The sequence below is a fragment of the Diospyros lotus genome, chromosome 8 (genome assembly GCF_014633365.1).
Source record: "Diospyros lotus cultivar Yz01 chromosome 8, ASM1463336v1, whole genome shotgun sequence".
NCBI lineage: Eukaryota > Viridiplantae > Streptophyta > Magnoliopsida > Ericales > Ebenaceae > Diospyros > Diospyros lotus.
Genome location: NC_068345.1, coordinates 28,253,168 through 28,272,383, shown reverse-complemented (window position 1 = coordinate 28,272,383; position 19,216 = coordinate 28,253,168). Strand labels below are relative to the sequence as shown.

Below are 19,216 nucleotides of genomic sequence, written 5' to 3'. Positions count from 1 at the left end.
GATGTTATTATTTGCCTGTCTTGCTTACATTTGCAGTATAGATGGTGCTAACAATTAACATGAAGTTCTTGCTTATGTGGCATAGAGATGTGTACTGTTCCCGTGGTGTTTTGTAAACATTATTAAACAATGATTGTACTGTCATTAATTTTCAGAGTGCTTCAGATATGGTTTTGGCAGATGACAATTTTGCGACAATTGTTGCGGTAAGATTTCTGCTACCATCCTATTCTGTTAGGTTAGGTTATCTGCACGTAGGATTTCTGTTCCTTTTGCATGTTTTTTGTTTTGAAATCATTTGACAAACCTGGCTTTTAAAAATATAGCAAATATATGATTTCAATCATATTAACAGATTTGTTACAAGCAGGCTGTTGCTGAGGGAAGAGCTATATACAATAACACAAAGCAGTTCATCCGATACATGATTTCTTCAAACATTGGTGAAGTTGTTTGTATTTTTGTGGCAGCTGTACTTGGAATACCTGATACTCTTGTACCTGTAAGTTCTCAAGGCACTTACTCAATAATGAAGCATGCACATGAATGTTTAGCCATATAGGGGTCTTTTGCTTGGTTCTGTGGCTGTCATAGGCTGTCAAGTATGTGATTGTAGATTGAGTTCGAGCAGTCACTTTATGCAACTAATGCCTAAATTAAGTCTACTTTGGCCCACCCCTCCCAGAATCCTGATTGGTGTGATCATTGCTGGTTGGTCTATTTAAGTTTCATCGCTTACTTTTCATGCCTGATGGGTCACTCTATTTAGGTGTTTATTATATCTGAACATTATATATAGTTTCATGGCCCCTGATTTAGATTATTTGCTGAAGTATTAGGAAGGATTCTTGCTTTTCTTTGGAACACACTATATTTTACTATATACTAATTTTAGGCCCATCAATTGCACAGGTTTTTCTTCTAGTTTTCAAATTCAATATTTGAGTAATTTTTTATAAAAATCCAACAACATACCAAGCCATTATCGCACTATGTGGGGCTAGCTACATGAATTCTAGCTTTTAATTTGTCTAAGATTCATGTTTTTTTGATCCGATGAGTTTTATGCTAGAAGTTGGCTTCCTATCACAATCCTCCTCTATCTAGGCTTGGGACTGGCAATAGATAAAAATCCACAGGCAAGAGTTAATTTTATAAAAAAATTCTAATTGTAGATGGCAGCCAGGCTCAAGCTTTTATGATAGTCATAGCTTACATATGGTTTCATTGAATTTTTGTGTTTTCTGTATTATACTATTTTAGTTTAAATTAAATATCTTTCTAATTTCTTACATTATGAAAGTACCATCTGTTTTTGTCTATAATACCATATTATCAATCTTTCGATGCAAATACATTAATCTCGATATCATAAAATATTCATTTAAAATATGAGGCTGTTATTAATTCTCTAGTAGTTATGAGTTTGGATGCATTTAACTAAAACGAAATTTGAAGATCGTTTACAATTAATTATCTATCAATTTGTGTCGAGAATTAAATGATAAAGAGTTCCAAAAAAGGAAAGAAATGAAAAGAAAAAGGAAACAAAGAGAGGATGGATTAAAAGTTCATAATTCATTTGGTTCAATGGATTCTCTTCAAAGAGAAGAAATGAAAGAGATTAAAAAATAACACAAGTTGAAAATGATAATTAGCCAGTTAGCACAAACAGAAAAGCTTAGGCTGCTAAAATAAGATTGCCCTTGGTGTTAATGTTTTACTTTTTTTATTTATTTACTTATACCCTTCATAATCTATTTATTTTTAGTGTGTTTCTGGTGAGATTTTGTTTACTAATTTTTAATTACTAATATTTATTTACTTTATCTTTTCTTTTCTTTTTGTTGAGATTTTTTAATTATCTTTCTCTATTTATACCCTTCATACTCTATTTCAGTTTCTCTTTTTTTTTTTTCCTGCATGTCTCGGAAGATTTTGTGTCCTGATGCTAAAATTATTAATGTCCTCAAAGTGCATGTGATAAGTTAAGAAAGCAAATTAATAAGATATCTTTTATTTCCTTGGAAGGAAAAAGAAAAAGAGGAACATTGAATAAAGGCACAAATTTCAAACACACAATTCCAACCTCCTTGTATATATTACACATTGAATTTGTTTGTCTGTAATCCATTGTATTTTTTTTAATATATTTTGGAAATTAATTGTCGAGAGATAAGTGTGTAATCCTATCCTATCTTCCTATCTTTTCTTCAAGTAAGAGGTTGCAGTCAAATTGTCAAACTGACTCCTAGTTTAGTGGCTAGCTACTGATCTAGACTTATCCTCGTTTTCCTCTTATCCCTAATTGTCATAAATATGGGTGACAGTAGGATTACACTTCTCAACCCAGGTGGTTTTGAAAAGCTGTAATCGGCATTAGCAAAGAAATGGGAGAGATTGAGATAGAAATTGTGAAGAAGAGAGGGAAGAGCAAGAAGATAGGAAGAAATCAGATTGTAGAATTCATATTCAATGCCTTCACCAGAGAGTCCTGGGTTGATATAGCTGGGTGGCCGCGCCCACAAGCTATCCTCACCCTCTTAACGGTTGTAACCACCAGTTTTGTCCTATTCTAGCCCCCTCCACGTGGGGAATCTTTAGCTAACAAACTGAGACTAGAAATTACAATAATAACCAAAAGGAAAGCTGTAAAGAAGACAAAGAAATTACAATGCAACGAAATTTAAAAATCTGCTAATTAGGGCCGGTCGTGACAATTTTCCCCCCCTTCAACCAATTTCTTGTCGTCTAGAATTGCTAAGGAGACTAGCCGTTTTGGGGAATTGTTTTAGGAGATCCGGGAGGTACTCCCAAGTGCTGCAATCCGGAGAACTGCCACGCCACTTGACTAACACTTAAATAAGTGGAGCCCCTTTCTTGTACACCACCCTCCTCTCGAGTATAGCCTCTCGTTCCACCACCTCGGTAGCTTCTTTAGGGAATGTAGGTAGGGCTTTGCTCACTGGTTGAGTTCCCACAGATTCCTTGAGGGATACATGAAATACTGGATGAATTTGGGTCCCCTCCGGTAACTTTAGACAGTAAGCCACCTGGCCTATTTTAGCTTCTATGGCAAAAGGACTAAAGTATTTAGGGCTGAGTTTAGTCACCTTCCCCTTAGTGATTGACTTGAGGTGTGGGTATCGCAGCCTCAAATACACATTATCTCCCACTGCAAACTCTCTCTCACTTCTCCTTCGATCGGCTACTTGCTTCATCCTATTCCTGGCCGATGCCCACTCCTGCTTAAGATGTTGAGTTACCTATCTTCGTTGTTGTAGGTATTCTTCCACTATTGCTACGTTGGATCCTCTTTCAACAGCCGGTAAGGTTGGTGGTTGATATCCAAATAAGGACTCAAAAGGTGACATTTTGATAAAGGAATGGTGGTTGGTATTATACCACCATTGGGCTAGGGACAACCATCGGTGCCACTCCTTGGGTTGTAAGAGGCAAACACACCTTAGATAGGTTTCTAAACTTTGGTTTACCCTCTTTGTTTGCCCGTCTGATTGAGGGTGGTAGGCTATGGACATGCTTAGCTTGGTTCCCAATGCCTTCATGAGTTCCCACCACATTAGACTTGTAAAAATACAATCCCGGTTTGAGATAATATACTTAGGGGTCCCATGCAACTTAACCACTTTGTCCAGGAAGACTCTGCTTGAGCGGTGTATGGGCGAGTTAGCCTTATCAAGTGAGCAAACTTGGTCAGCCGGTCCACTCTCACCAGTATGTTGTCCCTTCCCTCAAATTTCGGTAGCCCTTCCACAAAATCCATTGATATGCTAGTCCATGCTTGGCCGGGGATGGGTAATGGCTGTAGCAGTCTGGGGTAGGCTACGTTCTCAAACTTGCACCTCTTGCAAGTGTCACAAGACAACACATATCTTCCAACTTCGGCCTTCATTCTCGGCCAATGAAACAACCTTTTAATCTGCATGTAAGTGTTTCGCACCCCTGAATGTCCCCTTAACGGAGATTCATGCAAGAGCTGCATGATCTTTTTCTTAAGCCCGGCTTCATCCCCAATCATCAATCTCCTGTGATACCTCAACAGTCCCCCACTCAGGGTATACCCTCCTTCATCCTGAGTTCCCACTATCAATTTTTCTAATAACCCTTTTATCTTTTTATCCTCCCCATAGCTATCAACCACTTCACTGTACCATTCCGAACCCACCTGGGATATTGCTGCCACACTTCCTTCTTCGTGACACCTTGATAATGCGTCAATAGCTGTATTCTCCTTCCCCTTCCTATACTATATGGTATAATCCAGCCCCATCAATTTGGATATCCCCTTTTTTTGCAACTGGATGTGAAGTTTCTGTTGTAACATAAACTTTAGGCTTTTATGATCAGTTTTGATTATGAATTTTCCCCTTTCAAAGTAATGCTTCCACTTGTCCACCGCCATCAACACAGCTATAAACTCCTTTTCATAGATACTGAGCCCCAAGTGCTTAAGGCTTAAGGCCTGACTCAAGAAAGCCAAAGGCCTCCCCTCTTGAGCTAACACTGCCCCAACACCCATTCCACTTGCGTTTGTCTCTAGGATGAAGGGTTTGCTAAAGTCTGGCAGCCCTAAAATTGGCACATTACTCTTGGCTTCTTTCAACTTAGTAAAGGCTTCCTCTGCCGATTGTCCCCATTCAAACCCTCCCTTCTTTAGTAATTCTGTCAACAGCTTGCTGATGGCCTCGTATCCCCTCACAAATCACCAATAGTACCCAGTTAACCCCAAAAATCCCCTCAGGACCCTTATAGAATTAGGCTTGGGCCAAGCTACCATAGCCTCTACCTTTCTCAGATTAGTGCTAACCCCTTCTTTAGATATAATATGGCCCAAATATTTCACTTGTCCTCGGTCAAAAGCACACTTAGACTTCTTAATAAAGAGTTGGTTAGATCTGCGGATATCAAAAGTGGTTTTTAAGTGAGATAGGTGTTGGTCAAAGGCGGGGCTATAGATAAGTATATCATCAAAGAACACAAGTATGAACTTGCGAAGATAAGGCTCAAATATACAGTTCATGAGGGATTGGAAGGTGGCTAGGGCATTGGTGAGTCCAAAGGGCATCACTAGGAATTCAAAATGCCCATGGTGGGTTGTAAAGGTTGTTTTAGGGATGTCTTTTGGTTTCATTCGAATTTGGTGATACCCCGAACGTAGGTCTAGCTTAGAGAAGAATTGGGCATTGTGTAATTCATCCAGAAGATCCTCAACAAGGGGTATGAGAAACTTATCTTTGACGGTTAAGGCATTTAGTTGGCGGTAATCCACACAAAACTGGCATCTTCCATCCTTTTGTTTTTTTTTTTTACTAATAAAACTGGAGAAGCAAAAGGACTTTGGTTAGGACGGATTATGGATTGTTGAAGCATATCCCTAACCATTCTTTCAATTTCATTCTTTTGGATCGGGGGGTAACGGTAAGACCGGATGTTAACTGGTTCTATGTTAGATTTTAGGTTAATTGTGTGGTCATGAACTCTGGTAAGGGGCAGGGAGGTAGGTTCCAAGAACAAATCCTCATACTCTACTAGCAATGTATTAAGTAAGTGTAAGTAATATACCTGATTACCCATATCTTGAGGTGTGCTGACTGTCAGTAACATTTCTCCTTGCGCCTCCTATACTTCTTTGGCCTCTTCTATGGCCACAATGGAGAATAAGTGTGCCAATTGGTTCCATCTTCCTTTGAACATCCTCTGTGGCCTCCTTCCATTGATCATTTTGCAACTGCCCATTTCCTTGCCTCCTGCCAAGGTCATCCTTTTCCCTCATTTTTCGAAGGAAACTTCCATTCTGTTAAAATCAAAGCTTATGGGGCTCACCCCCTTCATCCAATCTATGCCTAGGACAACATCACAGCCTCCGACTCACAGAAGCCTTAGGTTTGCCTCAAACCTCTTGCCTTGTATCTCCTAGCCAAAACCATTACAAGCTGATTTACTCAACACCCTATCCCTATTTGCCACTATCACACTCAAGGGTGGGGTCCCAGTGAGTTGACATTCGAGTCTCTTGGTTGTGCTTTCATCAAAGAAGTTATGGTTACTCCCACTGTCGATAAGAATCATCAAGTTACATCCATTAGATCGGCCCTCCACCTTCATAATCTTATTATTAGCTACCCCTTTCAGAGCATGAATGGAAATTTCCCCATTATCCTCCTTATCGTCATCCTCGGGGTTTAATTCCCCGGTCCCCCCTTGATCCTCTTCCTCATCACCCTCTAATAAGAGGATCTGTCTTTTACATTGATGTCCCAGATAGTATTTGTCTCCACAACAAAAACAGAGGCCTGTCAACCTCCTTTGTTCTCTCAGTTATTCCCCATATGGAACTGAATTCGATCCCCCCACGCGGTTTTCCCTTCATCACTTCCTGATTGTAGTCCTTTCCCCCAGTATTAGAGGTGCCCAGAACTATTCCTTACTGCTGCTGCCTCTGTTTCTTCATCATCGCCTCCACCAAGGTTTCTTGCAAACGAGCACTCTCCGAGGCCTGTTCCACTGTTCTTGGTCTCATCATTTTCACCATTGGCCGCAATTCTTCGCTAAGGCCATTCATGAGGCTGGACACGAAATAAGCTTCTGAGAGGTGGGGGTTGTGGCGGATCATGAATGACCTTAACTCCTCAAACCTTTTCAAATAGGATTCAACACTTCCTACTTGCTTGAGTTTGTTGAATTCCTCTATGGTAACCATCATGCTCTTTTCTCCAAACCTCTCACATAACTTCTCAGAGAACTCCTCCCATGTATACTCCCTCCTCACACTAAGACACCCTTGGAACCACACATCTACTGTTTCATTGAAATAAGCAGTGGCCAGGGATACCCTCTGTACCTATGGTATGTTGTACCACTCAAACAACCTCTCGCATTTTCTTACCCACCAGCAGGGATTAACCCCCTCAAATGTCAGAATCTCCATCCGAGGCAGAGGGTACCCTAGATGATGATGATTGGGCGGTTCTACCCTATCCCTACCCAACATCCTTTCCAACACCTCCTCCCGGTTTACCTCAATTTCTTAGGTCCCAATTCCCCAGTTCATTCAATTTCCCTACAGAATTGGCTCATTTCTCTCCCTAGGGGAAAAGTCAGGGGATAACCTTACCGAGTTTTGGTGCGTAAATATCACCATGAATTGCTGCATTTGAGCTCCCAACTCATCTCACACCCTTGCGATCGAAACATCCAACCTTCGTTCTAGTCCCTCCATGGAACTTTCCAACTTGCGATCCTTGGCTACGATCGCCTCATGATTCCGAGTAGTTCCTAGCTCCAGTTGATTGGCTCGATTCTGGAATTCTGCCACCGTCGAGTTAACTTTCTGAAGCTGCGTCTCCATGCTCTTCATATGAGTTCCATCCGCCATCGTTCGAGATAATACCGAGTCTTGGCCGAGAACCGGTGGCTCTAATACCTATTAATGTCATAAATGTGGGTGACAGTAGGGTTACACTTCTCAACCCAGGTGGTTTTGAAAAGCTGTAATCGGCGTTCGCAAAGAAATGGGAGAGATTGAGATAGAAATTGTGAAGAAGAGAGGGAAGAGCAAGAAGACAGGAAGAAATCAGATTGTAGAATTCATATTCGATGCCTTCACCAGAGAGTCCTAGGTTGATATAGCTGGGTGGCCGCGCCACCACAAGTTTTGTCTTATTCTAGCCCCCTCCACGTGGAGAATCTTTAGCTAACAAACTGATACTAGAAATTACAATAATAACCAAAAGGAAAGCTGTAAAGAAGACAGAGAAATTACAATGCAAAGAAATTTAAAATCTTCTAATCAGGGGCGGTCGTGACACTAATTCTAAAGTTTCAGTTTAGGTGGTTAAGTTAGTGTCCTATTTTTAGAGAAGTGGTTTGTTGACTCTCCAAAACTGTATATATTTAGACTTATCCTTGGAATAAAAATGGATTTAAGTTTTCTGCTCTAATACTGTCACTAATCAATTTTGTTAAAATTATTAGAATTCAAAACATTTGGAAAGGAACTCCATGAGAAATAATTTATTGTTCAAAAAGGAGAAAAATAAAAGAAAAGCATAGAATAAGCTACAAAAGGAAGCTACAATGGTTCTGGCCTTCTCTTAGATGTTAGTGCTTTTAGTATATACCCAGAAAATATTTTTATATTTCAGGTTTATTATTTTTATGCTAGTGCTTTTAGTATTTTTATTCATTATCTTCTTAAATTCTCCAACTATTAACTTGCTTAAGTCTTCTTTATATTTATGTTACTCTTACTGCATATAATTTCTATTGCAAGTTGATGTCTTTGCAATTGTAGCATACAAACTACTGATTGAAATTTATTTGCTTCCAATTTAGCAACACTGCATAGAAATTAGAGGTACAATAATTATTTCTGTCACATTGGATTGATGCATTATACCCAAAATGGTTGAAAAGCTTTTGCATATTAATTCTTTACTGGTTTGCATAGGGAGTCATGTGATAAAAGAGGGAGAAAAAAAGATGGATTAAAGATTCTTTAGATATTTTATTTTGAGTTAATTGGACTGCATTCTAAATTATTTGATCTACGACAAGGAAAAAAAAAAGACCAAATAAAAGAGATCCAGGTGACAAAAAGAACAATTATGACATCTTGATTTAAATCTTTTCTACTATATGTTTCTTTATTTGTGTGTTCATAATTCATTGATGTTTCTGTTTTAGATATGCTTTTGGGCATTAATGAAATAATTGCTAATATTTTAATTTCTCAGAATAGAAAAAAAGAGCTTGGCTAAAGCATAGGAAAAAGAGCCAGGCTAATCCATGTATCACTACCATGATGACAACGGCCTAACAAATTATATATTACACATGACAAGGAAATACAATATAAGTCTTAAAATGGGCCACTTGTCACAACTATGCCAGTGGTGGCCTCCTTTTATATAAGATATATACAGATAATAAATTTATCATGTTATTTTAGTTAACCTGATGCCAAGATGAGGTGAAGTTTAGTGACTTACCAGGTCCAGCTGCTCTGGGTAAATTTAGTTACTGATGGATTGCCTGCCACTGCTATTGGTTTCAATAAGCAGGACTGTGATGTGATGAAGGCTAAACCTCGTAAGGTAATGCAGCTGAGGTTTGCTTTGCACTGCTCATTCTTTGCTGTTAACATTTTCCTTTCTTACTTTTCTCCTTACGTCTATTACAATTTCCATTGCAACAAAGACTTCATCTTCCTTAAACCAACATGATTGTTTTGTTGTCTCTAATGTTCTTTTAATGAAGCATATTTATTTTTTATTTATGTTAGCGTGTGTTATGTAAGTGAAACTTGCAGCTATAGAAATGAACATTGAAGACTGAGTTTTTGTCTCTTTCCTATCTATGAAAGCCCATCCAGATTTAAATTTGACTAATTTCTATTCATTTCTGAACCATATAAATTCTTGGTGTGAAGATGATAAGAGTATGTTGTGACAACCATGGGAATTTGACTGAATCACAGTGATCTTAGATTACTATTACCTTATAAGATCATCTTAACAAATAAATAAATAAATATTTTATTTGTATGTATGTTAAAGAAATTTGATAGATTTTGGAAACTGTAAGAGGATAATTCTACTTCAAAGTGGTTATGAAAGATTCACAGATTTTTTTTCTCTCTTTTCTTTTTCCATCTTTTCCTTTTCCCAAGAGACAAAACAAAACAAAATAGACACTTGAATTGTAAACAAACCAGCATGTTGTTTAGTGCTGACCAACTGCTGTGGTCATACTGAAAACTCTGTTACACTGGTTTTGCAAGATAACCCCAAGTAGGACTTGGTAAGAAGTGTTTCCCACTACAAATCAATACTTGCTTCGTTTTCCAGTTTCTGAGGTTGAGAAATACGGGAATCTTCCAGGTTTTTCTAAGCTAATTTCTCTGCATGCTGGCCTTGGTTTTTTGTTTCAAGTTCTTGGGGACCCTATTTGTAATCTCTTCCAAGCTGTTGATGGTCTGATTTTTCACAATAGTGTTGGTTCAGAGCTTGTTAACAGTAGTTTCTTCTGCAAAAGGGGGTCCCTAGCAATCAGGAAATTAATCTTGTTGGGACTTTGCAAAAAAAGACTTCTGTCTTCAAATTTAGCAGATTGAAGATGAGGACTATTTGATTTTTTTATTTTTTTGCGGAGAAGAAAGAGGAAGGCTGATTATAATCGGTCTTTTCCAAGTCAGGTTAGCTCTACTTTGAAGGTGGATACGCAGAATAGGCACAATCTGAATTATGAAAATCAGTTGCAGTAGATTGGTGGCAGCCCTGTGGAGAACCAGGATGTTTCTTCTGGTTTAATGGCTGCCTGAGGCTGAGGCAACTTTGTTTATTGGCAAAAATCTGGGACTGTTTGCTAGAGGGGACGACTCCAGTATTCTGAATTTAATTATTCTCAGGAGCAAGCTATTCAAGCGGAAAGGACTGAGATGGAAAGGGCAGGATCTAAGTTTAATCTATAAATGATTGTGTGTAGTTTTGGGAGTTGGTTTTCAGAATTCAACTCATGAATTAGAATATATTACAACAGGATGCTGTTCCAGATTGGGTGGGGGTGAGTTGATGTGTGATTGCTTTTGGAAGAATGGTTTCATCATATCACTTTGTTTTATGGAGTTTATCTCCTGGTTGGATTTCTTAGGTCATCCTTTTTGAAGTATGTTTGAGGTGGATCATCCTTGGGTCTTTGAGATCATGTTCCAGGTTCTGAATCTGTTCATATCGCTGCAATGTTGTCGTGATCTCAGTCTCATATTTCTGGGAACAGTGTGATGAACTCTGTTTCATATTTTGGGTGTTGAATTCTCGTTGTACCTTGGTATAGTGATTTCTGTTGTCACTGGGAGTGTGATTTTAGCATCTCATTCTTTGTTTAGTTCAGGTTTTCTTGGGGTTGGTTTGTCTTGTGTAAGGATGTTTGTATTGCTGCTCCTAGTGGCCACCTTGATTTTATGCATTAATATAATATAATCAAATCTTCTTTCAGGAAAAAAAACACTTGTAAGAAGTACAGGAACCACCATGTCCATGTAAGATATGTTTCAGAAGTTCCCAGACTCCCCGTAGTGTCCTAATTCATCCAAAAGCGCACCTACTATCATTGTTTAAGATAAACTGCCGTAGCACTGAAAAGAAGAAAACAATAAAGATGTATAATGAAGATGGATATTAACAAAGTGAATGGAAATGCTTGTAACTTGATTAGACACAAGCACGTATTGTTTTTAACTCTGTGCTTGTACCTGAAGAGCAGAGAGAGTAGAATTTGGAACTGATTCTAATACTTGCTAGACTTGTCACATTTACCGAATAAGGATATCCTAGTTAGTTTATTGGACTTGAAATTTTCCCTCAATTGCCATTAGAGAACTTATATTATTATTTCATTTATCTTTATCCGTTTGTCATCCTAATTAAATTTACTAGGTTGATTGATTGCATTAAAATCCTTCATATTCTTTACCTTTTTATATTTTAGTAATTTACTCTGTTTGCACGGGCAGGTTAATGAAGCTGTTGTCACTGGTTGGCTATTCTTCCGTTATCTAGTTATTGGAGGTATAATCTGATTGTTGGTGCTGCTTCCTTATCACCTTTTGTATACTTTACAGATGCTGCCTGTAACATACCCAACTTTGATAAAAAAGTACAAGTCTACATTTAATTTTGGTTGCCCTTGAGAGACTTAGGAAGGCTATACTCTACTTGGACACATGTATTTCCTTTATATGTTACTCTCTTCATTAGTGCAATCAGTTTTGGGTTAGTTTGAGTAATTCTACATCAAATAATTGATGATCAAACCTGAACAATTTTTAATTCAATAGTCTTTTTGTCTGCTACATGGTAGTTGTCTTGTATTGGAAATTGAATAAGGTAAATATTTGAAGTCCGCATTGCTTCTTTTGATATTGAATTCTTGTTCCAGCTTTAATTTTTCTTATGTTAGTTATTGATTGATAGCATTTTCACTAAAAAGAAAAGAACAACAAAGAATAATCCGTTGATGTTGTACATACCTGTGATTGAGGAACCGTTTGAGAACCTTGTTCAATTTGTTATTAATTTTTCAAGTTTTTGCAAAGATTAATATTTGTTGAGACGAGACAACAGAAGTTTGAAGATCAGTTGGGAGATGCTGAGTTTGGTGAAAGAGCATACTGTTTGTTTAAATCTCTACACTTCCAATGTGGTGTATGACTGCATTATTTTGTTTTTGCAGCTTATGTTGGGCTTGCTACTGTTGCTGGGTTCATATGGTGGTTTGTTTACTCTGACAGTGGGCCTAAACTACCATATGTAGAGTTGGTAAGTTCTCTCTCATGTTAGAACTTGGGTATGGGTAGTGGCTTGGTTTTTGTTTGGATGACATCAAAGATTGGTTTCAAAATTAGCTCCACAAAATATGGATTCAGATTAGATTTGTAAAAATTTTGTACTGCTACTAGTTCAAATAAAATATTCAAGCAGAAAAGGGGGTATTTGGTCAAATTTGGAAATTCAGGAAAACTCATACAAGGATGATCTTATGTCATAAAAACATATATTTCCTTCTTTAAAATCTTGCATGGGAGACCCTATTATTTGCTGATTATGGCAGTCTACGTCAGCCTGCATACCAATCTTGAAATCTTTATGAATATATTTGAGGACTAGTTATAAAATTAATTATATTACATAAATTTCACAATATAAAATTAATTACATAAATTCTAATTTTTCAAGGACTAAATTTACACTCAAATAACAAATTTTTCATTTTCAGAATTACAAGAACTAAAATAATTACAAAGAAAGTAATAATTAGACATTTTCGTCTTCCTCAACACCGTCTTCAATCCTTCTCATTCCGACTACATTTGCTAGCGGGTAAATTTCAGTTCCCAACCACATCATATAAACCTGATATTCTATAAGCCCGAACCCCAAACTCCTCACACAATCAAATAAAAAAACATATTCTTAATTTTCCATTTTCACAACTAAATCATCATTAGCAGCAGCACATACAAAAAACAACAAGGCAAAAAAAAAAGAAAAATATATAGATATATATAAATGTATGTGTGACTCGCCGGGGGCGACCTGGTGGGGGTGGATAACGACAGCGGATGGCCATTCGAGCAGTGATGGGGGGCGGCGATGGCCATCCGAGTGGCGATGTGGTGGGTGCAGGCAGTTGCTCGGGATGGAGGGAAGAGCGACGGTAGGTGGGGGCAAGGCAGTGCGAGCAGCTGGTGGGTGGGGGGCGATGGTGGTCTAAGCGGCGGTGGGGGGGGGGGGGGAGGGGGGGACAACGGTCTGTGGCTGGTGGTGGGGGCGAGGCGGTGCGACCGACAGAGAGAGGGGCGACGACGGACCATGCTCGACTAGATGGGGGGTGACAACAATGCTCATTGCAGTGGCAGGGCAAGGGTGGGGCGACAACGGATGCTGCAACCCACGGGGGTGGGTTTGAGAGAGTGAGTGGGGGAGAGATTTGAGAGAGAGAAATGGAGAGATAGAGTGGGTTTGAGAGGGGGTGGTTTTGAGAGAGAGAGTGAGTTTGAAAATGGGCGGGCAAAGATAAAAAATTAATTCAAAAACATGCAAAGTTCTCGCGATATTTTGGTGTCAAAATATTGCGAGAACTTATTGTTGTCCACCCTTTTGTTCGTGTTGCATTGTCATTTAACATCTCTTACCATCATACATAACACATCGTCATAACGTATAGCTGTCATGGGTCTCATCCCCACGGTCTTATGCGCCTCTCTTATTCCTCAGCCATTCTTGCTCACCATGCAATGCAACATATAAGAAATACAATGGTTTCTACAGCATAAACATGATGACAAGGCTCCCATAAGCCAAGCATCAAGCCATACTACGTCCACATAGGAACCAGCACAGGCAGAATACTCTAAATGCATATGCTCACCTATCTTACCTAAGTCGACACTCAGCAGGCTAATTGGGTCATGCCAATGCGCACACTCCCCAACCCACACAAGTCATGTCCCCCCAATGAATGCAACCCCATCCCATGTGTTACAATACCATGATATGCTCAATAACAAGTGTGGGTGACTAGCAGTACTAGCTTTCCTGACCCGTCTGTGGCTTGTCACAATGGTTGATAGTTGGCGTTCATACTTCCAACGATTGACTGTCTCGACTCAGTTGTGGACAGCCAGTAGCTCTATACCCCACACCCTTAAACACACAACCATATCTTTGGCCCTCCAGTTACGACTACTCAACTTGAAGGGTACCCACAACCACAACTGACTCTCTAAGAACTTAGCCCTACTTGGGTTTGGTATCATTCCCAAAGAGGTAGGGGCGGTACAAAGCCTCATGTCGATTAGCAAGAAATAACACACAAACCATAAATGGTTTCCACATGTAGTTACACAATTAATACATGGAATCGAATCATGACAAGGGAGGGAATAAAATATGTGAAACAACGGGGACTTGCATAGGGATCAAAGAGCACTAAAAGAGGGTTAGGAGTTTGCCTGTGAACAACCGATTCTTGTGAAAAATAGATCTAGAATAGAAAAGGAATGAGAAAAGAAAAGCTAATCGAAGAACGAAAACTTGAATTACAGAAAGCAGATCACAAGATCAAAGATTACATACTAAACAAATATTGATGTGCTCCTTATATAGGCACATAACACCGCATAATCAGCTAGACAAATAGCTGAATAAAAACACACCAACTTAAACAAATAGAAATAACAAGCAAGCTGCCAATACTAATTATTTAACTCTTCTACACTCCCCTTCAATTTGGATTCCTGTTGCTGAAACATTCTTATAGGTGTCTCTATAAGACCCAATTTAGTGCACAACAAATTAAACCGATCTCTAGGCAGTCCCTTAGTGAAAACATCCGCAACTTGTTCAGCAGTAGGAACATACCTGATCTCCACCTCACCATTTTCAACTTTCTCCCTCACAAAATGAACATCAACACCTATGTGTTTTGTCCGTGAATGATACACAGGGTTTTCTTCCATGCTTTTGGCAGCTAAATTGTCATACCACACAATAGGAGTAGCTGCACAAGGATATCCCAGCTCTTGGAGTAGATTTTTCAGCCACACAATTTCAGTTACTCCCAAGGCAACAACTCGGTATTCAGCTTCACCCACTGAACGAGCTACAACCAACTTCTTCTTTGATTCCCATACAACAAGATTCTTACCAAAGTAGACACAAAACCGGGTAGTAGACCTGCGAGTAACCTTGCAGCCAGCATGGTCTGCATCTGTGTAGACCATGATGGACAATGCTTCAGCTGAGGGAGAGAAAACTAGACCCAGACCAGTAGTTCCCTTAATATACCGCAACAATCTTTTACAAGCCAACCAATGTTGCATTTTAGGAGCAGCCATGAACTAACTCAGCTTATTTACTATGAAAGCAATATCATGCCGAGTGTAAGTAAGATATTGCAAGGAACCAATTAGAGTATGATACAACTTAGGTTGAGAAAACAGATCTCCATCATTAGTGAGTGTAAGTAAGATATTGCAAGGAACCAATTAGAGTATGATACAACTTAGGTTGAGAAAACAGATCTCCATCATCAGTAAGAGAAGTACCAGCAGCCATAGGAGTACTACAAGGCTTACAGTCCTGCATGGAGACCTTTTCCAACAAATCACGGACATATTTGGACTGATTGAGATAGAGACCAGTGTGATCTCTAAAGGCTTCAAAACCCAAAAAAAATGACAGTTCCTAAAGTTTTTAGAGCAAAGGAACGATCTAGATTTGCTATGCAACCACGTAAAGCAGCTGAGCTTGAGCTAGTGAGTAATATATCATCAACGTAGACTAACATATACATCACATAGCTAGCAGTCCGTTTGATGAACAAAGACGCATCCGAAACGGACTTAACAAAGCCCCAACACAACAAAGCTGATTTCAGCTTAGTTCCTAAGATGACAAACATGAGTAGGAAACTGAGAGTTGACAAAGCCCTATGGTTGAACTATAAACACTGTTTCATCCAAATCACCATTGAGGACAACATTATTCACATCCACCTGCTGGATCTCCCAACCATTTTGAACAACCAATGAAAATAATACACGAATTGTAGAAGCCTTAACAACCGAGCTAAAGGTCTCACTATAATCAACACCTGGGTTTTGAAGAAAACCCTTTGCCACTAACTGAGCTTTATGCTTTAGAATGGATCCATCAGAGTTATACTTTATCCGGAAAACCCACTTGTTCCCAATTAGATTCATGTCGTGAGAAAAAGGAACTAAGTCCCATGTATGATTTTTCTCCAAAGTCGTATACTTAGCTTCCATAGCCTGAGCCCACTTTGAATCTAAAAGAGCCTCACGAACTGAACTAGGCTCACAAGAACTCACTAAAGCATGAGGACTAGAGGTGGCAATAGTCTTGGCTCGAAGTCTGGTAATCATAGGATGTATAGAGGGTGCTGGTTGAAGTCTGATAGAATTGTTCTTAGGTAAAGCAGGTGAGACAATAGGTTGGACAGTAGGTGAACCAGATGGATCAAAAGATTGCATTGAATGATTTACTCTCAAACCAGAGGGTATAGAATGGGTTGCTCTGGGACAAAATACAGAAGAAGAAGAAGAAGAAACATGAGGATGTAGAAAAACAGTAGGAAGACCTCTTGAATTAGTGGAGAATTGGGAAGGAGAAGACTGAGAGACAGAAAACAACTGAAGAAAAGGAAACTCGGAAGGATTAAATTGCACATGCCTAGTCACATAGATTCTGCCCGAGGGATGTAGACATTTATACCCAGCTTGGTGATGACTATAACCAAGAAAAATACACTTAGAAGAGTGAAAGTCAAATTTATGTCTGTTATATGGCCTGAGAAGAGGAAAACAGGAACAACCAAATGGTTGTAGCTGGCTGTAATTAGGAGTACGATGATACAATAGTTCAAAAGGAACTTGAAACTGTATAGAGGAGGAGGGAAGCAAATTGATAAGATACACCGAAGTTTGAAAGGATTCAACCTAGAATTTTAAGAGCAAACTAGCATGAGACAACATAGTGAGGCCCATTTCAACAATGTGACGATGTTTTCGTTCCACTACACCATTTTCTTGATGAGTGTGTGGACAAGTAAACCTAGATCGAATGCCATGAGTTTGAAGATAAGGAATGAAAGACTTAAATTCCCCTCCATTATCAGTTTGCAAAGCGCGAAGTTTAGTTTTATACTGAATTTTAGCAAACTTGTGGAATATCATGAAAACTGACAAGGCATCTGACTTTAATTTGAGAGGATAAAACCATGTATAACGGGTAAAAGCTTCCACAAAGATGATATAGTACCGAAAGCCCTCTGTGGACAAAACAGGAGTTGGTCCCCAAAGATCGGCATAAACCAATTCAAGAGGTGCTGCAACAGTAATGTCATGTCTAGAGAATGGAAGTCGATGAAGTTTTCCAACTTTACAAGCATCACAAAATGACAAATCATTGAGAGAACAAGACAAGCCAATTTTATTCAACACCAATTGTAACACATTTACAGATGGATGACCCAAACGAGCATGCCATTGTTTACAAAGATCTATGTTAGGTGTGGTGTGAGCGACATTAACAAACTTAGACATCTCATAATCAAATGAGTATTGACTGTTACATTTATTTTTGCTATTACAAGAATGAAACCGAGACACTGAAGGAGTTGAAAAACACTCTAGAGAATAAGCCGACTTGCTATTACTAGCAGAATGAGAAGCTGGTTCCAGCCTATAAAGCCCATCCTTAAGGCGTCCCTGGAGCAGTACCAGTCCGGATGTTTTGTCCTTAATAAAACAAACATTAGAGTGAAACTCAGCAATAACATTGTGTTCTCTTGTAAGTTGAGATACACTGAGTAAATTTTTTTTCATACCAGGAACATGAAGGATATTTGGCACATACAAAACAGAATTTGATTGAGGTAAGGTTTGTAAAGGACTAGTGCCAATGTGAGTTATAGGTAGTTTCTTACCATTCCTGATAGTGACTTTATTTGCACCATGATAAGGCGTATGGAAGGACAAATTATTCGAGTTTGAAGTAATGTGATTCGTGGCTCCAGAATCCACGAACCAAGATTGATCTGGAAGATTAGGTGACGAAACAAATTGGTCAGAAGAATACAAGTTTGGTTTGGAAAAATTACCACAGTGAGAATTCTGATATGCGCCATAGTCAAGCATGCAGGCTCCATTAGATTCATTTAGGGAGGCCATATAAGCTCGAGTATCAAATTGAGAACCAGGATAACCACTATAACCACTGTGACCGCCTTGTGATCTGCCACTAGGCGTCCTTTGAAAACTTCTATCAAAGCGATAGTAACATCAATTTACAAAGTGGCCAGGCTTGCCACAAAGTTAACAGTAAACTCATCTATTGGAATTTCTACCACAACCTCTACCTCCTCTGAAACCATTACTATTGCCTCGTTGAACGAATCCTCCTCTCGCAAAATTTGAGTCTCCATTATTCTGAGCAGAAGAAGATGATGCTACGTTTGCTTGTAAAGGAGAAGTGACTTGATCCGGACTTAGAGCAATCAGTGATTGATTCTTAGTAGACAGACGTTGTTCATGCATTAAAAGTAGATATTGAACTTTCTCCAAATCGATTTCATCCATTTGATAAGTGACAAGACTTACAACTGTATCATAATCTTGATCTAAGCCATTTAAAATTGCCAATGACAGTTCATTGTCACTTAAAGGTTATCCTATGGCTACAAGCAAGTGGCCTATAGTCTTAATCTTTAGAATGTAATCATTGACAAACATTCCATCCTTTTTAATAGATCTCAATTGCTACTTGAGCTAAAACGATTTAGCTAATGTCTGGCTTGTATATAAATTTTCTAACAGAATCCATACCTCAGCTGACGATTCTAGGTGAATCACCTGAGCGAGCACTTCTTCACTGATTGTAGAGAATAACCAGCCGAGAAGCATTTGATCCAAACGAATCCAGCTCAAGTATTCTGAATTCACTATCGAACCACCAGTGGGATCAGTCACACACTTAGGAGGAGATGTCTTGTTCAAAAACTGAACAAGATCAAAGGCACAAACTGTGGCAAGAATTTGCACCTTCCAGAAAATGTAGTTCTTTGTGTCTAACTTCAGAGGAATATAGCTAAAAGCCTTCGCAACAACTGAGAA

The 19,216-nt window shown here is 38.9% G+C and overlaps 1 protein-coding gene across 9 annotated transcripts in view; it reads left to right on the top strand.

The window, feature by feature from the left end:
* Positions 1–19,216, top strand: part of LOC127807998 (calcium-transporting ATPase 3, endoplasmic reticulum-type) — a 141,719-nt gene that overhangs the window by 91,621 nt on the left and 30,882 nt on the right. For 7 of the 9 annotated variants that reach the window (XR_008024844.1, XR_008024846.1, XR_008024847.1 and 4 more), the window contains 5 exons: positions 156–206; positions 356–502; positions 9,015–9,116; positions 11,534–11,588; positions 12,253–12,338. Coding sequence is in view for 2 of the 9 variants with exons in the window: in XM_052346292.1 (XP_052202252.1) it covers positions 156–206; positions 356–502; positions 9,015–9,116; positions 11,534–11,588; positions 12,253–12,338 (441 nt within the window). In the remaining 7 variants the exon portion in view is untranslated. The remainder of the gene's footprint in view (positions 1–155; positions 207–355; positions 503–9,014; positions 9,117–11,533; positions 11,589–12,252; positions 12,339–19,216) is intronic. The other 2 variants (XR_008024845.1, XR_008024843.1) reach the window with 1 other exon arrangement.